The 23,776-nt window shown below is 42.2% G+C and overlaps 1 protein-coding gene across 2 annotated transcripts; it reads right to left on the bottom strand.

Moving 5' to 3' along the window:
• Positions 1-268: 268 nt before the first annotated feature.
• On the bottom strand, positions 269-23,776 carry ttc39a (tetratricopeptide repeat domain 39A). Of its 2 annotated transcripts, XM_041935203.1 has the most exons (21): positions 23,592-23,776; positions 21,870-21,920; positions 21,679-21,729; positions 20,975-21,028; positions 14,469-14,573; positions 9,643-9,774; positions 8,623-8,663; positions 8,290-8,357; positions 8,135-8,199; positions 7,891-7,990; positions 7,094-7,159; positions 6,095-6,203; positions 5,944-6,011; positions 5,768-5,827; positions 4,667-4,828; positions 4,147-4,238; positions 3,681-3,801; positions 3,165-3,276; positions 2,932-3,046; positions 2,577-2,693; positions 269-2,227 (listed from the first exon to the last, which is right to left on the bottom strand). In XM_041935203.1, the coding sequence occupies exons 1-21, from the start codon at positions 23,642-23,644 to the stop codon at positions 2,113-2,115; spliced, it is 1,857 nt and encodes a 618-aa protein (XP_041791137.1). In that variant the 5' UTR covers positions 23,645-23,776; the 3' UTR covers positions 269-2,112. The 2 variants fall into 2 exon arrangements, with proteins under 2 accessions (XP_041791137.1, XP_041791138.1); XM_041935204.1 differs by lacking the exons at positions 20,975-21,028; positions 21,679-21,729; positions 21,870-21,920; positions 23,592-23,776 and adding an exon at positions 17,719-17,886.

Here is a 23,776-nt window from a genome sequence, read left to right as displayed (position 1 = left end):
TTCAATAGAAAATGATGTGTATACTATTTCAACACCCCTTGTCTTCTTATCCGTGGCTGCCATTGCCTTGCATATCAACAAGATGAGACGACTGCTGTACTGTATCTACAGGATTAGATCATACATATGAGAACAACGGGTGCAAAGACATACATGCATGCGTCGACTCCTTGTTCTGTAAATATCACCACTTTGTACCGTGCACATTGTATTTTGTGATTCTGTCTGTGGTGCACAAATGTCATAAAAGACAAGACAACATGGGATGTATTTTTTAGTTGCGTATCATCATTTCATCTTAAATTACAATAAAAACATTCAGTATGTACAGGAATGTCATTCTGCTGAGTGGTAGCTGTGCCCAGTAAAATATGCTGATTGTAAACATCACAATGCCACTAAATTTGGTTAGAGGTTCTGTCAGATATATCTGAAAAACCAAAGGGGAAAAAAGAAAATACAAATAAGTTTAATTATTATAACAATTAATTAATTATTCGAACAAAAAAAACATGATTTGTTACTGGAATACTCCAGAGTGACTGCTGTTAAAGTAATATTAAAAGTAGCCTACATTTCCTCCACCAATATAAAACATTGAAACTGACTCATAGTCTTCATCTTGAATCCCAGACCTTACTCTAATCATGAATAAATCAGCAGTGCTCTATTTCGAACACTTGAGACACCATCTGAGTATCTAGGTTTCGGACACTCTGTTGCTGGGACACAGCCCTTCAAATAACGTCACCACCTGTACAATCAGAGATGACCCCTTTCTGACTCATCAGTTCAATCATTTCATTACAAGCATTTGTTCATATGCAGATTATTATTTGACACAGGATTGTGGTTATGATGTTCATGTCCTTCTATAGGTGGTGTTCGTGAAGCATTGCCGATACAAGAGCAGCAGAGGATGTTCACAGAGCAGGAGGACTCTGGTAGTTCCCGCTCAGAGCTTGCTCTCTCGTGAAAGATGCAACAGGCCGACAAGCACGCAGTCCTTCGCTGCTCGGTGTGAATGGCCTGTTTGTTTAAACTCAAGTACTGTTGGAGTCTGTCCCACAAACCAGGAGGAGAAAAGGAGGGAGTCTGCCTTTCTAAAAGACACATTCATCTGTCCTCTTAAAACAGGACAATTTGTGTAAAAGGTGCCATTTACAGTATATAAATGTAAGAGTTTGCATGGCTGGCTGATTTAAAGAGCTCTATGCAGTAGCCATTACATGTAACTGTAGATACAACAGGACTGCAGATCTGATCATTTCTTCAGAAGGAGAATGAAAAAAAGAATTCCACATGAATAAATTTGTAACTTTCAATGTTTCAATGGGTTTCAAGGAGAGGAAGAAAGTTTAAAGTAAACAATGAAATGTTCACTCTGAGAAACACAATGAACCATAGCTTACAGTACAGTGTGAAAGTGAATCAAACTTATCAAGGGTTTCAATCAAATTAGGTCATATGGTTTGAAAATCAAAGGTAAAATCTGTCAACCAAAATGTATCAAATGACATAGTACAAAACAGTCTTACATTCAATTAAACGAAGGGGAGGGGTTTGTAGTAACCAGGTCACACAGTGCTGCTGGACAGGTGGAGTGAGTGTCAGTGGTTATATGGGGGCCGTTTGGCACTCTGGCTCCATCAGATCCAACCCTACTACCCTGAATGGGGCACATTTCCTGGTTATAGTGGAGGTAATCTGCAGTATATAGTACACAAATGTACCTTGTTTTCTACCGTAGTGTGCCTCATATGCGTGGCCACACTGCTAGACAATAAGCCTGCTAGAAGCGATGTTTCATAAATATAGGCACATTTCTCAACTTGTCTCTATTTCAAATCACACGAGGAAGTGAGGTTCATCATAATATTACTCTGGAAGAGGGCGTAGCAAACCTGTCTAAGGCAGTCAGGGCCACATAGAGCTGCAGTCGCCTGTAAGGGCAGCACAAACGAGATAAACAAGCATCCATCCATACCCACCAGAAAAAAAAAATTTTTAAATCATCCACTTGAATGGGCGGGCTGGCCTGTGCTGAGTGTTGCATTGTGGGATAGCAGAAACAGATAGCTGTCTCAGCTCTAGTGTGCCCTCCTCTGTCTGTTATGGGCTGGAGGGAACATGAGTGCCATTCTCCCCTGTGCCCTTGGCCTTGTGCAGAGCAGCCTGAATACGGAAGTGTGTCCGTGATTCCATCGAGTAGTTTTTGTAATTTTGCCTGAAACAGAGCGATTTATATGTACATCAGCGGTAAATCTCAATCTCTATTCTTATTTCACACATTGTAACAAACCCCTGAATCACAACAATGATTTACAATCAAGTCAAAGCAAACGTTGGCATTTTTTCTAACAGTCACTGTATGGTTAACTGAAACTCCCAAAGACAGATGGGTGTGTTATATTTAATTTAAAAATAGTGTCAAATGTGGTGACTTGTAATTTTATATTATGTGAAAAAATATAAGGCATAATACAAATTTAATTAAACTGCTCCAAGCAAGTGGAGAATCTTTGATTTCCTGAGTACAGATGATTTGAATATGTGTTGCTGGTTGACAGACTTACTTTGCTGCTTCGAGGAGTTTGACAGCTTCATCTTTTCTGCCCTGCTCCAGACACAGCAGGCCGTGCTCCAGCAGGGCATTAGGAACCAGGTAGTGGTCATACTTAATCTGAGTCTCACTGCAGATAATGTCAGAACACAGTGGTTACAGTATGTGTGGAGGTGACGTCCGTATGAACAAATATTCCTTTCAACTGCTGTGCTGTTTCTGTTTCAGAACAGAACTGCTTTTATTCACCGGATGATGCACAGCGAATATGATCAGGCTAATTGGTGATGACACGCTGCAAGAAACTGAAATATATCTGTTTTCCTAGCTTGGTTACCCACGGATACACTGCACCGAGTGAAGCTTACTTGCAGAGGACAAGGGTGAAGTAGTGTTCAGCCTCCTCTTGATGCCCCAGGTGTTTGAGACACAGTCCTTTCAAGAGGCTCAGCAGACACTGATCGTCTATGGAGAACTCAGTCCCTGGCAAACACACAACAGGACAGTTAGGACCAAGGAAAATGGGCACAGTAATGTATGTGTGTGTGTGTATATATATATATAAAAACACAGTATAATAATAATAAATAATTTTATATACTTGGGCTGCTCTCGAGTTTGGCCTGTGCCTCATCCAGTGTTTTCAGCATTCCTTCAGTCAGGTCTTTGTGTTTGCCGATGACTGTATAGCCGTTCCAGATGTACATCATCTCCTGGACAACACACAGATACACAAACATTGTACAAAGCCAAGAATCAGAGAATTTACATTGATGCGGGTGAATATAAAATGTTCTCTGTGACACACTTCAGTTCTCTTGATGGATTTGACTTAAACAGATGCTATTTTTATAACGCCATCTGTGTTCTGTGAGCACAGATAGAGCTCTCCAAGCGGCTCTGAAGCCTGATTGGTCAAGCCAATCAGACCCAGACCCACTAAATCCTGAAAGTGTAGGTTGTATAAGTCTGTGGTACCTTAACTGAGCCTGTTACTGCTACTAATTTCCAGATATTGTCGATCCAGTTATGCAACACACTGTAGTAGCAATGTAAAAACCCTGTTATGCTTCAAGTAAAGCAGTGAAACATGGCAAATAGCATAAGCAGTACTGACCAGAGGAGGAGCAGGAAGAGGAATGGGGTTTTCTGCAAGGTAGCGACGGGCTTTCCTTATAGCAAACTTCTCTGTTGGTAAAGATTTTCCTGCTATTTTCTGCTTCAGCCCTGGGACCTGCCTGAAATAAAGTACACACATACATACATACATATCAATAGTGGAGAAGATATGTGACAGACAGTTTCTATTCTATAAGTACTTATCTAACAGACTCTGTACCATCAATAAAACACTTGTATAACTCTGTGCCACAAAAAGAATGTAATGTGACTCACACCAATCCAACTCCAGCTATATCATCTCTCTGATAGAAATGACATCTCTTACTCTTGTTCACAGTCTCTCCCAAAGATGGTCTCTTCCCAGAAGAAGAGATTGTGATATCATAGATATATAACTGTCACAGTGAATCATCTGTTTCACTGTGAGTAGTTCCAACAGTGCCTGAGCTCGTCGTTCATACCTGAACAGAGTGAACGCAGTTTCCCCAAAGGTTAGGCAATCATCTGAAGTCAGCATGCTGAGGTAGGCTGCTTTCATATACGCATAGGTAGCCTGAGGGAAGGAAAAAGTGATTACTACTGCAATCCCATCTTTCCTGTTTGAATTAGACGAGGGGAGATAAACTACAAGTGCAAAATTCAAGCCCTTTCTTAGTCTTCAGACGTGTTATTTTCAGCCACTACAAGCTGCTGACCAGGCTGTCTGACTCTTCAAATAGCATAAAATAATCATTTTCTTTTTCGCTATCACTTTCAAACATTTAATGGATTTTGTCTTCTGGAGCATTGCTTCCTTACAACAAAGGTGCCCCACTGGAACTGAACTGGGGAGCAATCTGCTGTCATAACCAGCAGGCCACCAAGACACACATAGTGGTGGTTATTTTTACATTGGAAGGATTACATGTTTCAGCTGAAAAAAAGTCGACAACATTAAATGAATGTGATGGATTAGAAACTAAAAATAACATGCTGGCCCACCTTGGACCAGGAGTTCTCCTTGCTGAGCAGGTCAGCGTAGAAGTAGGCCATCTTCCAGTGCCTCTTGTACGTGAAGCACCACATCAGCTCCCAGTAACACATGTGGTGGAACTGCTTCCACTGCTGCTGAGCCTCACAGCACTCCTCAAAACGGGTAATAGCCTGGAAACACACAAACGACTGAGGGTGTCACCTTCTCCGGCATATTCAGTGTGAATGTTAACATGCAGTGAGCATCTCAACACAAATCATGTTTGACTTTTTTATTTTGCATTTTTTATTCTCTTCTACGTCTCCTTTTATATCCCTGCTGTATATGCTGTCTAACACCTGAATGTCCCCGCCGGGGGATTATTGTAATTCTGGTCCAGGGCCTAATTAGTGTATGTTACTGTATGTGCAGAGGACACATTTGTATTATCAGTGAGGATAAAGCCAATCCATGGATGTAATTATTGGAATGAGTATAGACAAATAAGCCTTCATTAAATTCTAAAATATTGTCTGGTGCCACTTTCATGTTTTAGAAATAACTGAAGACATACAGTGTCAGTATGTGGGAGGTGTTTCTTTTCAGTTTGGTAATAACATTATTCCACTCTACCAAAATTTTAAAACCACTGACAGTGTTTAAATGTGTCATTGTTTAATGTCTCTGGATCTTGACAACACAGACGGATTTTCACATTACGTTTACACATTACGCTTGTTGTTTGTTTAGCAGTGGGAATGTGTGATCCCATGCTAAATATGCTGAGGCATCCTCAAGATACAATTTAAAACTGTTGACATACATGTGCAATCTAATAGAAAAGTTGTAATAGAAGCAAATGTTTCTGGACTTTAAACTGTTTGCTTTGCAAGATAAATTGAAATGGGCCTTTCAGCAAGCATTTGTGAATCACGTGTGAACAAATATCACGACCAGCAAAGATCAGAATACACTGGTGAAAATAAAGACGGTTTTGCTGTAGCGTCGTCTGACACAGAGGCATCAAACAGGGTGTGATGAACAAAAGCAAACATTTTCCACATAAAAAATGCAGTGGTGAACGTGTGTTTTGTTTTCAGATGTACGGTATAAAAATAAGGGGCACTCACAGCATCCAAGTTGCCTTTGATCTCCTCTATTCGACCAGCGAAGAACAAGAAGATGGATCCCTGGGAGAAACACAACCCACGGTAAGTTTGGGAACATGGCACTTATAATTTTCTGCAGGATTTTTGAAAAAAAATAAAAATAAAAATAAACAACTCTCTGTTTAATTCTGGCAAACCTTCGGATATTTTTTGAGATACGGCTGCAGCAGTTTCTCTGCATCTTCTACGTCGCCTTCTCCAGTGCCTGCGAGAGACAAAAACAAGCAGTGACGTCTGTTTCTGTGGTCGGCTGCAGCTGCATATGTGCGTGCATGCATCCTTGCTCACCTAATATGAAACTCATGAAGGTGTGATAACAGAGCAGCAGCATGTTACATAGGAAGGACCTGAATGTGCTTTCTGCAGAGCCCTCCTGAAGCTGCTGGAGGCCAAAGTCCTGCACACACACACACACAGATATGCACACATGAGCTCAGGACACACTGAAGAATTTTGAGAAATTTCCTGTGCAGGAAAATGACAGAGGCAAGAGCTACATTACAGTTTTGTTTAAATTCAGTTTGTGCTGAAGGAACAGCATCTGTTTGTCTACCACAGCACTTTTGGCATCCAATCTGAACAGATACAGGTCACAGATAGGCTCGTGTGCAAAATAGTCAAGTACAGAGTGTGAGATTTACAGGATATGCTGTCAAGTTCACTCTGTCAAGATCGTGTTTGAAATAGTCTTGAGACTCCAGATGTCCAGATTAGATGTGGGGTTTTTTGCAACCACACGATAAATCACTCAAATTGTACTACAATAATAATACTCCAAACATTATATCATAAAAGGACCTAAACCCTGATTAAAATCCCCTTTTTCTGATTGTTTTGCATAGGGGTTACACAAACCAATCCAATAAAGAAATTCTAAAATAATTGCTTTATCCAACATATATTAGGAGGTCGTGACACTGAGACATGATACAGTAGTTATTATGATCAAAGCTATTTTGAAATCATTCACCAATCAAGTTGTATAGTTTCGGCTCGTGCTTTCACTCAATGTTTCATCTCAGCAGTAGTTATATGAGTTTCACCACAAATCACAGGCATGAGTACTTTGAATAAATGAACCAGTGATACTGCAACTACAAACACAATTCAAGAGTTATCTCCATGTACTTTTGGCTGTTAACAGCAGAGACTCTGCACTTCACACACAAAGCACAGAACAGTCCATCCCCTGTAAAACAAATTCAACCTCAAATTACGCCCCGAGTCCTGTCAGCAGTTGCTTCGTCTGTCAGCCATAACTGGCTCTCACTTGCGAGCAGAACTCACCTTATTGCCGGAGAAACCGACAAACTCGAGCAGCTTGAGCGTCCGCGTGGGCAACATGGAAATCATCTGCAGGAAGTAGACAAGAGGTGGGACTGAAAGGCTAGCAGCGGGATTACAGCAGGATTCCTTTCTTTATAATTACAATACCAGTGGTTTCCAAGGAAATGATCTTGAATTTCATAAACATGCTTTCAAGGGCCATGGTTGGACAGTAATTACAGATATTTTCCAACCAACAAGGTTTACACTACAAATAAATGAAACAGACGAACAATAACAGGAACATGTGCAAATGTCAAGCAGCACCAGATCATTTTTGTGCCTCACTTTACTTTTTTTCATAAGGTGCGTGCTTCTCGTACTCACAACTTACAGTGTTTGAAATACCGAAAAATCACCAGCAACATTTTTAATCTTTTGGACTGTCTGTGCATGCAAAGTCTGTTTTGATGCTCTAGATGCTCCCAAATAAAAAAATATGCAAAAGAGCAGAACAACATGTGATTGGTTAAAATTTAACACTGATTAATCATTGCTGCATGAGGAGCACCAAGCTGAAAACACACTGCCAGCCTGTTGGATTACAGCTGCTCTCACCGTAGGTTTTGCTCTCTATGTGCTTCTGTTTAATCATGAACATCTTAAATGTCACAAAAAATGAAAGGCGAGCAAAGAGGTCTGTCTTTTTTACTTCGGTCCAGACCGCTGGAAGTCCTGTGTCCCACAATTCATGATGTGAACAACTGTTCTTTCACCAATCATTGATTACAAATGCAAAGATTCAGCCATCTACTTACTAGATTAAAAGCTCCTACTCCCAGTTTAACGCCACCCTCAAAATGGCCGTGGTTGTCACCATGAGTGTATCCGGAGGACTGGAGGACTGTGTGAAGCTCTCTATGAGGTAAAGATGAAGGAAGCAGATAAAGAGGCTTTTACAAGGTAATGAGGAAGACAGAACAAGTAAAAAACAAGTAAACTGGGAATAACACAAGCATGATGCAATAAGAACAGGGACATTCTGGGCTTTAAGATTCTCACTTGTATGTCTGGTAGCTGTTTCTCACTTTGATTCCCCCTTTGATGAAACTGATCATGTTTTCATCCTAAATAGAGAAGAAACAAGATGTAAGAGAAGGAAAAAACATGAAATTGTCAGTGGTGGCAGAATCAGCAGATTCTGGGTGAGCCCTGACCTGAAGGAAGGTGAGCGCTGCCCTCTGCAGGAGACACTCGGCATAGCAGACCTCCGCGTGAAGCTCATCTGAGGTGAAAATCATACGTCACAGCTTATGTTCAGAGAGCCTGAAAACTGCAGTGTCATGGCGAACCCACATTCACACACACACACACACACACACAAATACATGGTGCATGTGTGTACAAATGCATGTTTTACACAGGCTCACACACACAAATATACAAGCAATCGCACATGCAACGTACAACTGAGGCTGCTTCCTTTATACTAACGACTGTTATTACAGTGGCACATTTTACTCATGCTGTCAATGTGGGACTTTACTGACCTTCTGTGAAGTTTCTGGAGAAGCTTGACTTCTTGCGGTGCCTGATTGAGAAAGCACACAACACAAAACCATCAGTCACAGGTGCGTCGGTTCCACTGAAAAGCATCCCGATTGTTTTTCAGCAGTGCTGTACTGTCCTGTGCTTCTTTGCTTATCTTGTTTCTGCGTGAGTCAGCGACTTAGCCTCTTTCCAATAAAGACAGGATGCTGAGCTTGTTGCCACAATGTGCTGGCTGTGCATTACCAGTCACAACATTGAAAAGAAAAACTGTAGCTCTGACCTCAGATCAGTGCCGGCTTGAGGAAGAGTGTGTGTGTGTGTGTGTGTGTGTGTGTGTGTGTGTGTGTGTGTGTGCATGGGCTGATGAGATCTGCTCTTAGTCCAGTCATGACAGACTGTCACAGTGGCTCGAGGACTAATTTTCAAAGACAGATGTGACATTCCTCCAGTCAGTGAGTCTGAATGGTCTCAGCATGTTCTCTGGTCTTGGTATGATATTGCTAATGGGAACCAGTGTTATGTGTCTAAATGTACAACTGTAGACTGACCGGCTTTTAAAGGTCCAATTTGTAGGATTTAGTGGAATCTAGCGGTGAGGTTGCAGATTGTAACCAGTTGAAAACCCCTCACCTTCCCCTGTGGTGGCGCAAACTCGCAAATGCAAAAAACCCAAAAGGCACTCTCTAGAGCCAGGGTTTGGTTTGTCCATTCTGGGCTACAGTAGAAACATGGTAGTGCCACATGGCGGACTCTGTCTCCCTCTGTTGACATAAAAGGCTCATTCTCACAAAAACACAACAATTCTTAATTTTACGTGATTAAACTCTAATGTTAACATAATTATGAGTATTCTATTCCACTTCAGTCTATAGATCCTTATAAAGCCGACACACAGGACCTTTAAAGGGCGCAACTCATTTCTGCAGCTGACTAGAGGAACTAAAAAAAAGTCCCCTGCCACAGTTTATCAGCTGGTAATCAGGGCATTATTTCACCCTGCAGTTGTGGGAAAGTCTTACCGCTGACAGATAGCCTGGGCCTCCTTCATGGTGTTTCCTGCAGCCAGGATGTGTTGGGGGTCAAAGGTCATCATGGCCTGCATCTCCAGGATGGTGGCGTAGGTCAGAGCATGGTACATGCTGTCTTTGGTCCTGTTAAAAAAAAAAAAAAAGACAACACACATCAGTTTTCAGTTATATGGCACTGACCTTGAAAATGAAAGAGGAAGTCATTGATATTAGAAGACGTATTGATTCATGACAGATCATGTGCTGCGTCTGGTGTGCTGATGGACGATGGGGAACGGGGTGACAAAAAGCTTTTGTTTGAATAAGAGAAGACTCAGACTGTAGTCAGTTAATCAGTAAGTACCAACGAGAGATGTGGCACAGGATACGAAACATAATAATCAGTTCCTGCTAATAACAGAGAGCTGGGATTGAATAAGACTGAAAAAAACAAGCAACACAAGGAAAAGAAAAAAAAAGTTTGTCTATTTAGGTGTCTATTTATACCTGCAGTTGCTGACGTGTCAGGTCACACCCTGTGGTTAACAAGGATTCTTGCAGGTGGATGCTGTCCTACTGAACTCACATTTGATGGTTTAAATATTTTTACATAATCTGTATTTACATGCGTATTGTATGTTAACATAAAGGCAGAGGTGTGTAGAGGAGGAATGCTGTCAGCCGGCATAGCTAACATCTCACGCTCACCGCAGACTGACTCATGTGACCCATCGCTGTGATGTTAGCTCCAGCCTGTCATGGACACTGGAAGCTATTTTAACCCATGGAAATGAAGCTCAAAGACACCAACATGTTTGTGCTTCACTTTTGATAATGGATTTATCTGAAGAAGGAAAGGCTTGTAGATACATGATAGAGAAGGAGCAGACAGAGATGAAAGTGGTATCATTTCTGTGTCAGGACATGAAATTGTAGAAATAAATCAGGATCCTTCTAGAGGACAGAGAGAGTTTGCTGACTTGTTAAAGGAAATAATATTATTAATTCAAATCCAGTCACCAGCCAGTAAACAAGAACCAGCTCAGTTACAATCAGGAAGCAACAGCAAAGTCAGAGAAGGCGGGGGCTCAGAAGCAGGGAGGCTCACCCGCCTTACATTTCCATTGCGTCAGGCTTACGTAAACTGTCAGCGCAAACTCAAGCTGAGAAACCTTTTAAGACGGAGCTGTGAGGTAAACTGAATTGCCTGTAGCTGTGCTGGAAGTGGCTGAGACTTCCAAATATTTCACAGGAGCACTCAGATATTTTTCAATCAGCAGCACCTGAGGGCTCTGGGATGCCAAGGCCTTCACCCTCCAGACAACACAGAAGCCGGGTCTCCCACATATTTTCACCACAACGCTCCATGACGGAAACATTGTGCTGCGCTCTCTCAAGAAGAAGTTGTGTGCATGCCCGCCTCGTAGTCAGTCCTGCACGTGTTAGTAAGAATCAGGAAGTGCAGAAACGGAGCGTCCATGCATGCAAGATATTTATCTTGATCAAGACATATCATCACTTTAATAGTGAAAGCAGCAGAAATCTGCAGCCTAGTTTCAAAATTAGATATGAAGCTTAAATAAACAGTGACACCTTCTTTGAAACTCTGACATTCATTGAAAGGAACCAGCAGGGCATATCAGGACGTCACAACTTCTTGCACCTCCGTCAGTCGCTGCATTGAACATGTACGTCATGCTTCTACATCGGTTCACTTCCTGCACCTCCGCCCTGCTACAGCCGTGAGGAACGGGGCAGGACAGCAAGATGGGGAAAATAAGATTGCACTGTTTTGGCTGTACCTGGTCTGGTGGCGTGTCTGAACAGAGAGATAGCAAATAAGACTCAGCCTGCTGTGGATACCTCTAGGATCTAAAGGCTGATCGAGAGAGAAAAAAAACCACTAGACTGGTTATTTAGAAGGCGTGTTTCTACAATGTTGGAGAGGAGTCCCTGTCTACAAGGAACACCTCACCTGGGCCTTTAATATTTGAATCCTACAAGAGAGTGTTAATCTAAAGGGATTTACAAAACATGGTGTAAGTAGCGATGCAGGGGGACATCCTGTCAGGCTGAAATCAACCACAGCAAATGGGGACAGTTGAAACCACAACACAGCACTTAAAAACATTTAGTCATCGAAGAAAAGAAGACATCTTCAATACATTTTGATTCTGTTCAACTGTTTCGCTTGTTTAACAGTTGAATGGTGCAGCACACTAGGAGCAATTTGTGGTTCAATGAATCAGTGTCTTGCTCAAGGACAGACCTGCATGTGCGTAGCTACCGACTGTGCCATAAATGGAGGAGACACAGTCTGCCAACTGAACTACAGGCGTCTCTCACTTCCAAACAATCAACCAACTTGTGTCAAAAAAATCTAAACTAACTCTTTAAGGCCCAAAAGATTTAACATCTCTCAATATTCTAAAATATCTATTTTAACACTTTGCACGAGGATAACTGTCCCCATAACAATGCTTAATTTCCCATGAGAAACAAATGTGTCGCAGTTTCCTTCCTCAGTCACGCTCACAGTCATATATAATGTAATACAGTAATGGCTAACCCAATGCATGCTGGGATGGGCTCGATTTGCCACTGACCATAAACTGGAATGTAGAGATAAAAGTAAATGATTGATTAAAGTGTATCCAGATAATGAACGATCTCTCTGAAAGACTCTCTCCAGTATTTTAGTGTCAGTGTGTGTGTGTGCGTGTGTGCGTGTGTGTGTGTGTGGTGCAGAGACTCTAGTATACTGCGTCAGAACACTGCTGGAGGAAGGAGAAATGAGGCGACACATACGGGAGAAGGAGAGAACTGGAAAGCACAGGTGGAACAAAGAAGAGGATGGACGGACACTGAGGACGATGAGGGAATCGTCTGCTGGGTTTTCACGTCCCCGGGGCTGCACAAGTCTTTCAGAGTACCTTTCTCACAATGCAGCAGATGTCATCACACCTTACATAATATTACATAAGTCTTATGCTACCAGCCATTGGCTTCCTCACGAAATGCTTTTCGGAGCAGCGAACAGGAAGAATGAGAGGAGGTTGTGGGTGTTATTGGGTTTTGTATGAACATAACAAATAAAGCTCTATTTCAACTTGATTTATGTGCTACATCCTTACTGTCTACTGAATTATTGTGTTCAAACAACGCAGTTGCTGTTCAGCAACTCATTTAACTCTTTCACTACAAAAACAGGAAGATTTCCATATATTGTACCTATGAAGAACAGTTAGTGAGTAAAGACCGCAATAAAACCTGACCAGATCACCATGGAGCCCCTGATTATTATAGTATAGGCCTGGCTTACCTCTTAAGCTTCAGTCTGTACTCAAACTGTCCTACTGTATGTGTCAGATCCACCCATCTGGGCTCAAAGCAGCAACAAACATGCACATATTTGCAGCTACTGTTCATTCAGGTGCACTTTAGCGACTAGAGGAGGCAGAGATTGCACACACAGAGCTATGGGAGGAATATCGAGACAGAAATGAGGACACCCGCTGAGCTGACAGATAGTCCAGACTCAGGTGGCAGCAGCTAGAGGAGCTGGATTTAGACTCCAGGTTGGAGTATTTCACAAATCCAGATTTAAACGCTGAAGCGCATTATGATTATGACAACAGGGCAGTCACTTGGCAACAGAGTATTTATGCAATGTTGCAATGAAAGTCTCCATAATTGGGTCTGAGCTAAGAAATCAAACAAATGACATCGCTCTTTCAACACTTGGAGAGCTAAACACACCAGAATGGCTCCTAAAGAGACACCAAGCTGACAATGGCTGTCAATCTAGCTGTAGTCCAAAACTACAGAAACAAAGTACAGGCTGACGGGAAGCTGCTCTGTCTCAGCGTGAGCACTGAAAAGAAGAAACTGGGGCTAAGGAGTGGCCGACAGAGGAACGAGAGGGTGGAAGATAATAGCAACAGTGTGATGTAGGTTCTGATAATAGACGAGAGAATAAGCAGCGAATAATGGAGTAACTTGATGACACAGCATTAGAAACATAACTCGAGGCAGGGTGGGACCCAGAGGGGGAGAGCTTGTGTTTGTGACGTCAGCACGTCAGTTATGTCAAACTTTTAAATCCTTAAATCATCAAACAGCATCTAACCAGCTCCACTAGCCCTCCTCATATCTCTGTTTCTCACCTGTTACCGTGACAAGGACTGGGCATCTGAACGTTAAAATTATTGTTTATTGGATTTGGGAAAATCTTTTTTCAGTCTTTGTAACACTCACAGTTAACAAAGATGTTTTCCTCATATTTACTGAGCACATAGATTGATCTAATAGGACGGCCGACTCTTTAAACAGCGCATAATTGAATGGAAATCTCACGTTTCCGATCATAAATAATGGGTTTTAATGCCTCGTCCATCAACTTTGGATTGAGATGACCATATTAGTAAAACAAAAACAGGACTGAGGGCCTGCAGACACACCCGCAGCTCTGTGAGGCTGCACCTACAGAGCTAATCGCTAACATCAGCATGCTAACGTGCTCACAATGTCAATGCTAACACAGCGATGTTTAGCGGGTATAATGCTTATCATGTTCACCATCTAAATTTAGCACGCTAATATTTACACATTAGCACTAACCACAAAAACCCAACATCCACAGGGCTTTTTCACAGCAGACTTCTTGACTTGTCTAAGTCGGAAAAGCGAAGCACAGGTGTGACTGAAATGCAGTCGCTTGCGCGCGTAACATCAGCTGATGCCTCTAATTCATTATATTTGTGCATGAAAGCACGAAGCCAGGTGGGTCAGAGCTCAGCTAGAGCTGAGAGCAGCAGCTGTTCAGGCTGTTCTCCTACCTGCATCTGAGCTGGGCCTGCGCCTCCTCAAAGTGGTTTCTGAGGAACAGATCCAGGGCGGCCATGCAGTCCTCCAGAGCCAGCGACAGGTCTGACCGCGAGCACCTGCAGAAACACAACAAACACAGAATCTGCATGAGAAAAGAAAAAAATATGGGATCATCTAATACATAAGCCAAGCTGCGAGGTGAGGGCACTTCCGATCTCTTAAAATCAGTTTTATTGAAAAATGGCCTCCCATGTGTAACTGTCTCTCTCACTACTGCGGTGACCTTGTTCTCAGCAGCAAAAGGCAGTCACCAAACACTGACCTACAACAGAGTGGCATCTTAACATTGTCTCAGTTTACTTACATATCCCTCCTTTATTCAACCCTTTATTCTCATCTACTACTTCACACCTGCATGATGAGCCAGACGAGTGAACAAGAACTCGAGAGAGTGCTTTGCTGTTAGTGTTGTTGCTGTTTGAGCAATTGCACTGCACATTAGAGAGGGAATCAGCTTAAATCGCAGCGTTTGTACAACTATCCACTTTTATAAAAATACATGTTCAGAGGCCAGGTCATACGGTCATTCTTGTAAATACAACTCACTGTTGCGAGCTGCCTTTGTGAAGGTGAACTACTCTTAATGTTTGTTGAAAATGTTGCTGGGTTGCTGGTTGAGCTCATGACACAGTGCACATGACCCTCGCGTGACGAGTGCACAGCGTGGCCAGACTGGGCACAAGTCCTGACTGAGAATCCTCGCCCCTTCATCACAAGGCCCCCGCCTTCTTTGATTCACTCACTGCGCTGATCATGGATCTGCTTAAATGCGTGTTTTATCTCTTCACTTCAGGGTGAGAACAGCATTAGCAGCGTGTGAGGAAGACATTAACAGTCGGGACAATGAGCCGAACGCATGAAGTCAATGGTGAATCTGAAGCACTAATGTGTCTCACTATTAAGATGATTCATTTCTGTCATCTGAATTATGGCTTGTTTGTTTTGAATTATACTCTCGACACATTCTAGATTCAGTTATTTGCTATTTATTATCATTTGCATCATGAAATGCTTGAAAAGTGGCATATTTTCTGAGTTGCTAATTTGTTTGCTATGTTATTGATGTGCTTTTTGTGAAATAGGAACTTGATTTCCGCTTTGTTTCTTCTTGAAATGCACTTTGGTGTCATGCTTTGAACCTCCAGAACACTGTATTGATCACAAGAGCGTGACACTTGCTCAGTCAGTCAGTATTGCCTCTTTAACTCAGCGTTCAGATGCCAGCTGCAAACACTGGAGAGATGCAGAAGAACAGGAGAGCAGAAACTGAGCAAACACAACTACTGCAAAAGTGTATAACAGCAGTTACTAACAGACAGCATCCACTTTACATTCCTGCCCATTAGAAACACAGAGGAACTCTTCACACTGTGTGTCACACACACTGCACACACACTGACTGACTGACTGTCATCTGGCTAATGACATGCGGGTGACTGCTGTGTTCACCATATGACCGGCAGCAAGCTGAGCTTCATGATGACAGCAGGAGACTCACGATGGCGATCGCTGTAACAGAAACATGTATGTTCTGTCTTTCAGTGGACACTAAAAACCCACATTTCCAAAAAATTCAGGCACCAAAGTTTAAGTTTCATGTGTTTCGAACAAAGCTGAAAAAACAGAAAAACAAACAAAACTCAAAAATGAGAAATTCTTTCACACTCAAATGTTATGTGGGACAACCAGCATTATGTAGAGCACTACTACAATACACATCACTGCAATAGTATTCACAATGACAACACTAAACATTTTATAATTGAGTGTGTACTAACAATAAAACAATGAGACATAAAGATCAATAACACGAACATTAATAATGCCAGGAGGATATTAAAACACAGCAGCACACCGTATACGTGTTATATCATTGATTTAGAGGATAATGCTGCAGAGTCACATGTCTTCTCATAGCGGCCACTGGCTCACTCCAACCAATCCGACCAGAGCTTTCTCCGCTGTGTCGTGACAGTTTCCTCTCTGTATGAACAGAGGTGCTGTCACTTTTACTTAAAACAAGCCAGCAGCAGTCAGACGAATGACCGTCCCTGCCGGCCATGCAGCGCACCTATCAGCACTGGTTTCGTCTTTGGATACTCAGTCCCTGGACCTTCATCTTAACCTTCACTATTAAAAAATTCATGCCTGATCTTGACTATTACTCAAAGTTTGAACCATTTTGTCTTAACGTCACACATACACACTCATTCTATCACCAATCACTAATCACCTGTTTGACTCAGAGCAGAACAACACCCGCATAAATAATAAAAGTTTATAATTGTTAATGGTATTTTGGAGAGATTTTTGACATAAACAGACACTGAAATCAGCATGTACATGAAACATAATGGCTCTCATCAACCCTCCTGCTGTTCAGATCGTTTAAATCAGCAAAACAGTAGAAGTTACAATCTGGACAGCTTGCTGATGAGGGCAAACAATCAGAGGCCTCATCATTTCCTTACAGCTGAAAACTAACTCAACTGGTCCTGACTGACTGGAAGACGGCATTCTGGCAGGTGTACACCCTAAAGACAGTCTGAGGCCTGAGGACACTGAAAAGAAACTGGCAAGCAGAGATGATCACGCAGTACAGGACACTGTTCTTTAAATAAGGAAATAACTGGCAATTGTATGAAAGACAGAAAGGGCCTGACAGCCAGCACAATGAGGAGAGTGTCAGGTTCAGGGCATGCATACCTCACATTGTCCCAATAATCTAATTGAACTTCAAGTCAGCGGAAATTCTGGGTTGATTTCTCTGGAGAGCGACTAGCACAATGATCGTCAGTGAGGCACACACACACACACACACACACACACACACACACACACACAGATAAAACCACCTAGCACACAATCGCTAATCATCATGTACGCACTCCTGCAAGTGCTCATGAAAACCCGAATGCATACACACACACACTCACACACACACATATAGATACAATGATGAAGCATTAGTTTAGCGAGATTTCGCCACAAGCGTTCCAGCCGGTATACAGTGATTGGAGGCCTCACAGCGCTGACACAAAAGAGGCGAGCTGCTCCTGTAATAAACGGAGCGAGTTTGTCCACATACCTGAGATTCACAGCAGGAACACAAACACACATACACAGACTCTCACAGAGCATCTGACAGAGGCCAGCTGAATGACAAACACACACCATCCAAACGTGCAGCAAGTATCTTACCCGTTTGATAGAGTCTCTTCCTCTCCTGACATTGTCATCTGGCAAAGTGTGTGTGCGTGTGTGTGTGTGTGAAAAGTGCAGAAGTGGATGCAAGTCTGGGGCCTCCCCAACAGTGCAGTGTGTCTCAGTGTGTCTCAGCAGCAGCAGCAGCAGCAGCAACAAGAGCAGAAGCAGCAGCAGAAGGGCAGACGGGTGAAACAGAGAGAGAGAGAGAGAGAGGGGGAGGAAGAATGAAGGAAAGAGGGAGGGAGAAAGAGAGGAGGAGGAGGAAGGACACAGCAGCAACAGCAGACCTTAATAAGATCGGGATGACTATCACACATGAGGGGAGAAAACACAGTCTATCTGTACTGCCTCTAACACACACACACACACACACACACATACATGAACACACGAAAAAAGCCTATCCCACCTCTTCCGATCATCACACTCATGCTACACACTGCAGTCTCTGCTCCGACTGGTTAATGCAAAGTCAGGGGGCGGGGCTATAAGCTCAAGACACATGGTCTGAGGATTTTTATGTATGATGGGCAACCAGCATTTAAAAAAAAAAAAAAAAAACAAGGAGGAAGGACAGCGTGACAGCGAACAGAAACAAATCCTTCAGAAGTCCTTCATCCATACTGAGTCTAAACTTTCTGCTGCCATGTGTGAAAGAGGTAAAGTGAGCCCTGAGAGACTAAAAGAAAAGGTAATGTTGGTGCGTAGTGAGAATCTCAGCTCGTCCAGTCTGCTGCAGTGTTCAGTCTCTGCCACTGCAGCGAGCTCAGAGTCCAGAAATAGAAGACGTAGACGCAGTACAGCAGCTCATACTGTGGATGCGAATGTGAAATCCTGAATGAAAAACAGGCACGGTGCCTGGAGTCATGGTGTTTGATCACCATAACCCGCAGCTCGCCGCTCTCCCATCAGGTGTGTGTGTGTACATGCATGGGAAAGCAGGAGAGAGCGCCGTGCAGAGAGGACTGACTGGACACCCACACATCTCACATCAGCATCAGTAGCAATTAGAGACGTGCTGTACATGACACATAGGTCTTTTAAATGCAGACATTTTAAACCACGGGTGTAATTAGTAATATTAATAAGGGTCACACTCCATTTAGCTTTACCACCTCACTGACAAAAGCTTGCTGATACACTTAAATGGAACAGAGCCACGGTTAAAGGCGTTCATTATACTTGTGTGTTTACTGCCATGACAAATCAAATTGCCTGCTGTGGAAAAGGTGCATTTTAATGTCAGAAAAGTACAAAGATCATCATCTATTTTAATGAGTCGGTACTGAGAACATTGTGCCAATTTTAGCGCTCAAAGGGCCCATTTAAGTCTTGTTTTGCATTTTTCCAGAGTCATTAAATAGCTTTTACTCTTCTCATAGAAAGTTACTTGTTTGGTATTCAGTATTTTTGCTTGAAAAATGACCTAAGTGATTAATGGATTATTAAAATGATTGCCAATTAAATTAATTAGTCAATTGGCAGAAAATTATCAATTGTTTCAGCTCTACTGTATTTATATAGTAACTGGTGTGTTTGAGTTACAGTGGCAGACACTTGTAAAACAACATAAATCCACAACTGGAGATCCTCTGCTGATTCATAGAAAACATTATTGCTCTCCACTGAGCCAGTGGACAATATTAGACATTCAGTGGCTCTGTAGCACACGCCTACAACCACACAAGCCCACACACTCTATCAGTAACAGCGCGGACATCGAGAAAGCATAAAGATCGCACTCATGTGACTGCGTCTAAGTGCTCATCACATCTGACATATTTTGCTCCCCATGATGGCCCATTAGACACAATCACAAGAGCAAAAACAGAGCACGCTGGCCAGCAGAGAAACATGAGGGGAATTCCACTCATCTCTACAGATGTTAGCGTCGACAAAATATCTAATTATTAAATTGTCACCTGCATGTCAGTGGAAGAAGCGCACAGAGTCACGGGTTCAAGGTGGAGATAATTAGATCTGATATGCAGCTGTCCTTGATTGGATTTGCTGCTGCTTTATGAACAACACAAGAGTAAATCATCCTAAATATTAGTAGTTAGAAGCACTGGTGTTTGATCTTTACCTTAAACAAGCCTCAGTTGAAAAGGATGTAAAGTTTTGTTTCACGGCTTTATGATATTATAGCTAATAATGAGCACTGATGACATGTTTCTTCCAATGAGAGAATGAGAAATATATGTCATATTACCTGAATTTTAAAAGATGCAGTCTGAACAATGCAGCTGGAATTAAGGCATGCATTGATTTCTTGCAAAGCAAAATGGATGTGTGTGTGATGAAAAGACTCCTGTATCTGTCCATTAAACATGCAGATTTTGTTCTGGATTTTGTTGGAGCGAGCAGGCTAACTCTTCCCCTTGCTTCCAGTCTTTAAGCTAAGCTAAGCTAAGTGTCTCCTGCCTGCAGCTTCATATTTAGCGTACAGACATGAAAGCGGTATCAATCTTCTCATCTAACACTCAGCAAGAAAGTTCACCCCGAAATCAAGTGCTCGCACATTACATGTTCATTTTTAGCTAATTTATCTCTGATTTAAAGGGACAGTTCACCCAATGTCCAATCTGTTGCGTAAAGTGAGAAGTTTCATGTAGGAACTATTTTCATTCTACCGAACTACACCTGCCAGCCCCATCACTGCACAGAAGAAGGCGTTCATGGATAAACAGCACTACAGGTAAGGGGGAGAAAAAGTGGTTTTGATTTTGGGTTGAACTGTCCCTTTAAATCATACGTACTGCAGATACAAACTAACTAAAAACAAACATGTTATGTGTGAGTGCTACATTTAGCACTTTTAACTTTGATTTGTTCAGTTTACAATTAATCTGTGCTCTTCTCCTCTCGTTCCTTCCCTCCGGTATCCTCCTCCTTAAGCTCCCATTAATTCCCTGACGTGCCCTGACAGAGAATGCAGGATTACACTAGTGAATAAGCAGCCGGTTCATGTTCACACTCATCCGGTCGTAACTTTACAGAGAGACAAGAGGGATGATTCTCAGGCTGAATGCTGATATGTCGCACAGCAGGGAGAAGCTGCATTAATGCTGGTGGCATTCTTGTGACCTTTACCTCAGTATGCCACTAACATGTCAGGAAGTAACGGGCTCGCGCTCACTGTCGCACAGGACGCAGCGAGGAGAGTTCTTGCAAACGACAGGACATCAGTGGGTTTCTCAGAGCTGCACCACGGTTTTTGCATTGTGATCACTTCACTGTCCCGTCTTACCCGTTCGATGCATTTGTTGATTCCTGACCATCTTCGTTTCCCGGTAGCTGTAACCTGAAACAGAGGAACAAAATTGAGGCTGTTTAGAGAAAAGAGGGAATTCTTAAGGGATTGTAAACCAGCTGAAAGGCCCGCCATTGTTTGAGGAACATGATCGTGAGAGCCGGAGAAACACGGAAATGTGGACGCTCCCAGGCCTCTTCTTTCTGTGAGGACATTTGTCCAGAAATTAACATGAACGTTTGGGGAAAGCGTCTGGGAAACCTGATACGGGGACAGATCTTGGGAAAGTTCTGGTGATGAATTTTGATAACAAAGAGTCATCAAAAGACTTAAAACTTTTACTCCATTTTATCCGTCATTTATGTTAACATTTGCTTTATCTATTACACCTGTCCAAATATCTTGTGCACTATTGCATACTTTTCCTTTGAGAAACTGAGCCATCCTTTCTTAAGTCAATAGTAATTTTTTAATTTTGTATAAAATGTATATAGATATATAGTTGATTTTATTCTGTATCCTTTTTTATTATCTTTTTCTATGCCTCTCTTTTTATTCTTGCTGTATCTAACATCTTAATTTCCCCAGTGTGGGATAAATAAAGTTTTATCTTATCTTATCTAAATATGCTTTTATGTGATGTTGCTTTTCATTTACTTTAATGTGCGTCCTTCACTGCTTTTCAGTTCAAAGACACTCACCTGAAGTCTGTGATGATGGGATCCAACTCTGGACTGTTTATGACTGACAGCCTGAGAAAAGACACATACATACAAGTCTGGGTATGACATGAACATCTGCAGGAGCTAAAACGCTAACAGCTATGTCCTCTGCGACACAGCTGACTGCTGCTCCTGACTGTGAGAATAAATGAGGCACAAAGTGAACGTACCGGCTTGGGGAGTCCGGGCCACCGCGTATGTCCTGCGCCTGCTCGGCGTCACTGTGAAGAGATCAAAGGTCAACTTAGAGAGAAGGTAAGAATAGATCTCACGTTGGTGAGAGGAGGATGTGTGCCAGGACACTGGAGGTCTGATCTGAAGCCCGGAGGAGGACTCCAAAGTGTTTCGCACAGACAATTTCAATTAAAACTGCTGCCAGCACTGATGAGCTATATGTGATAAATAAGCCTCAGTGAAAAGTAATTAAAATCTGAATACTAAAGTCATTAGACTCAATGTGGAATCAACTAATGATGAGACGCCAACGAGGAAGCACATGACAGCACAAGACTAGATGGATTGTTTATTCTTATTTTGTGCTGTATTGAGCATTTTTATGTGCAAAAAACGTTAAAAAATGCATGGATTAAGTGCTTCTAACAGAACTGTGCTCAAGCCAGTAAAGCTTCTGAAACAGCATTAAGGCCTTACAACGATCTGCGTTTAAACATAAAAATCTGTGGTCAGGATTAGATCGGCAGTTCCCAACTTCTTTAGCGTGTGACCCCTTTGCACATGCAGCAGTATACATGTGACCCCTCATCACAGGATGCATGTCTGTGAGTTGCCTGAAGAGATAACACAATTCAGTATTTCACAAAAAAAAAACAGCAAAGGTTAGAGAAAAGTCATATCATTTTTACTATTTCCCATCCAGATAGTGAGACTGTGATCCCTTAAATCAAATTCTGTCCATAAATAATTACCTCTTTTTCAACTTATGTAGCTTTATTTACTCACAGCTGTTCAAAAATTACTTCACAAATGCAGCCGAAGAAGAAAAAAAAGAGGCATGATGACAGAATTTTCAGTATTTTGCCTTGTGACTCTCACAGCAGTCAGACTTGATGGATTTATTAGACGTAGGGCTCCTTTAACTTTCTGAATGCCGTCACAGTGTCACAGTAGGAATCCGACCCCTCCACAGTGCAGGAACACAGGACTGAACTACACTGATCAAATCAGGAGGGTCTTTGTGGCCTACGCAGGATCGACGAGGCTCCTGAACCGGTTGTGCTCTACATGACAATCTCACCAGTGGTGGAAGGAACACTCAGATACATTACTTAAGTAACAGTAGGAATACTGTAGTCTGAAAATACTCCATTACAAGTAAAGTCCTAAATTCAAAATGTTGCTTAAGTAAAAGTACTGAAGCATTATGAGCAAAGAAAAGTTTCAAAATAAAAGTCCTAAGTGTACAGAAAGTATTTTCTTATTACAGAACGTGATATTCTTCTGTTTTATAACTAACAAATACCTGTAAGAATATTTTGATACTGTAGTTCATCAGTTTTAGATATTTGTGAACCACTGGGCAGATGTGGAGCACAACACTGCATCATATCATATTAGAGGAAATAAGTGTTAAATGAATGTAGTGGTGTGGAGTAGAAACAGAAAGTCGCACTGAATGGAAATACTCAAGTGCTAAAGTAAAAGTAAGTCAAAATAGTTCTGAAGTGCAGTACTTGGTTAATGATGACAGCACAGTCACATCCTGACAGGATCTCTGCTGACCTGATCATGCTGTGATCTGCGTGTGATGGCAGCACCGCCACGTTATACTAATAAGGTGCTCACTGCCGGCCGGACTCTGAACGCAGACGAGTCCCAACACAACCTGAACTGTTTTTTTTTTTTTTTTTTCGAAAGCTTTCTCTTCGACTCACTTTTTGCTGTCATTTTTCTTCACGCTCCGTCTCCAGTTGGTGATAAAACTCATTCCACAGCGCTGGGATCCGGTGAAACGGCAGAATTATCCCGGGGCAGAGCGGGTCTACACGGCGGGCATGGAGAGGTGACAGCGGTGAAGGCACGACAGCTGCAGACTCTTCCTCCTTCCTGGACTGGAAAG

This window comes from Chelmon rostratus, chromosome 4, assembly GCF_017976325.1.
Source record: "Chelmon rostratus isolate fCheRos1 chromosome 4, fCheRos1.pri, whole genome shotgun sequence".
NCBI classification, from domain to species: domain Eukaryota; kingdom Metazoa; phylum Chordata; class Actinopteri; order Chaetodontiformes; family Chaetodontidae; genus Chelmon; species Chelmon rostratus.
This window is presented reverse-complemented; position numbering and strand designations above follow the sequence as displayed.

Excerpts from the sequence above, each read along its gene's own strand:
- ttc39a (XM_041935203.1), bottom strand. The coding sequence starts at position 23,644 with ATGAGTTTTATCACCAACTGGAGACGGAGCGTGAAGAAAAATGACAGC. Across the intron at positions 5,828-5,943 it reads ATCTCAAAAAATATCCGAAG|GGATCCATCTTCTTGTTCTT; the intron begins GTTTGCCAGAAT and ends TGTTTCTCCCAG. Across the intron at positions 3,277-3,680 it reads CTCTTCCTGCTCCTCCTCTG|GAGATGATGTACATCTGGAA; the intron begins GTCAGTACTGCT and ends TGTGTTGTCCAG.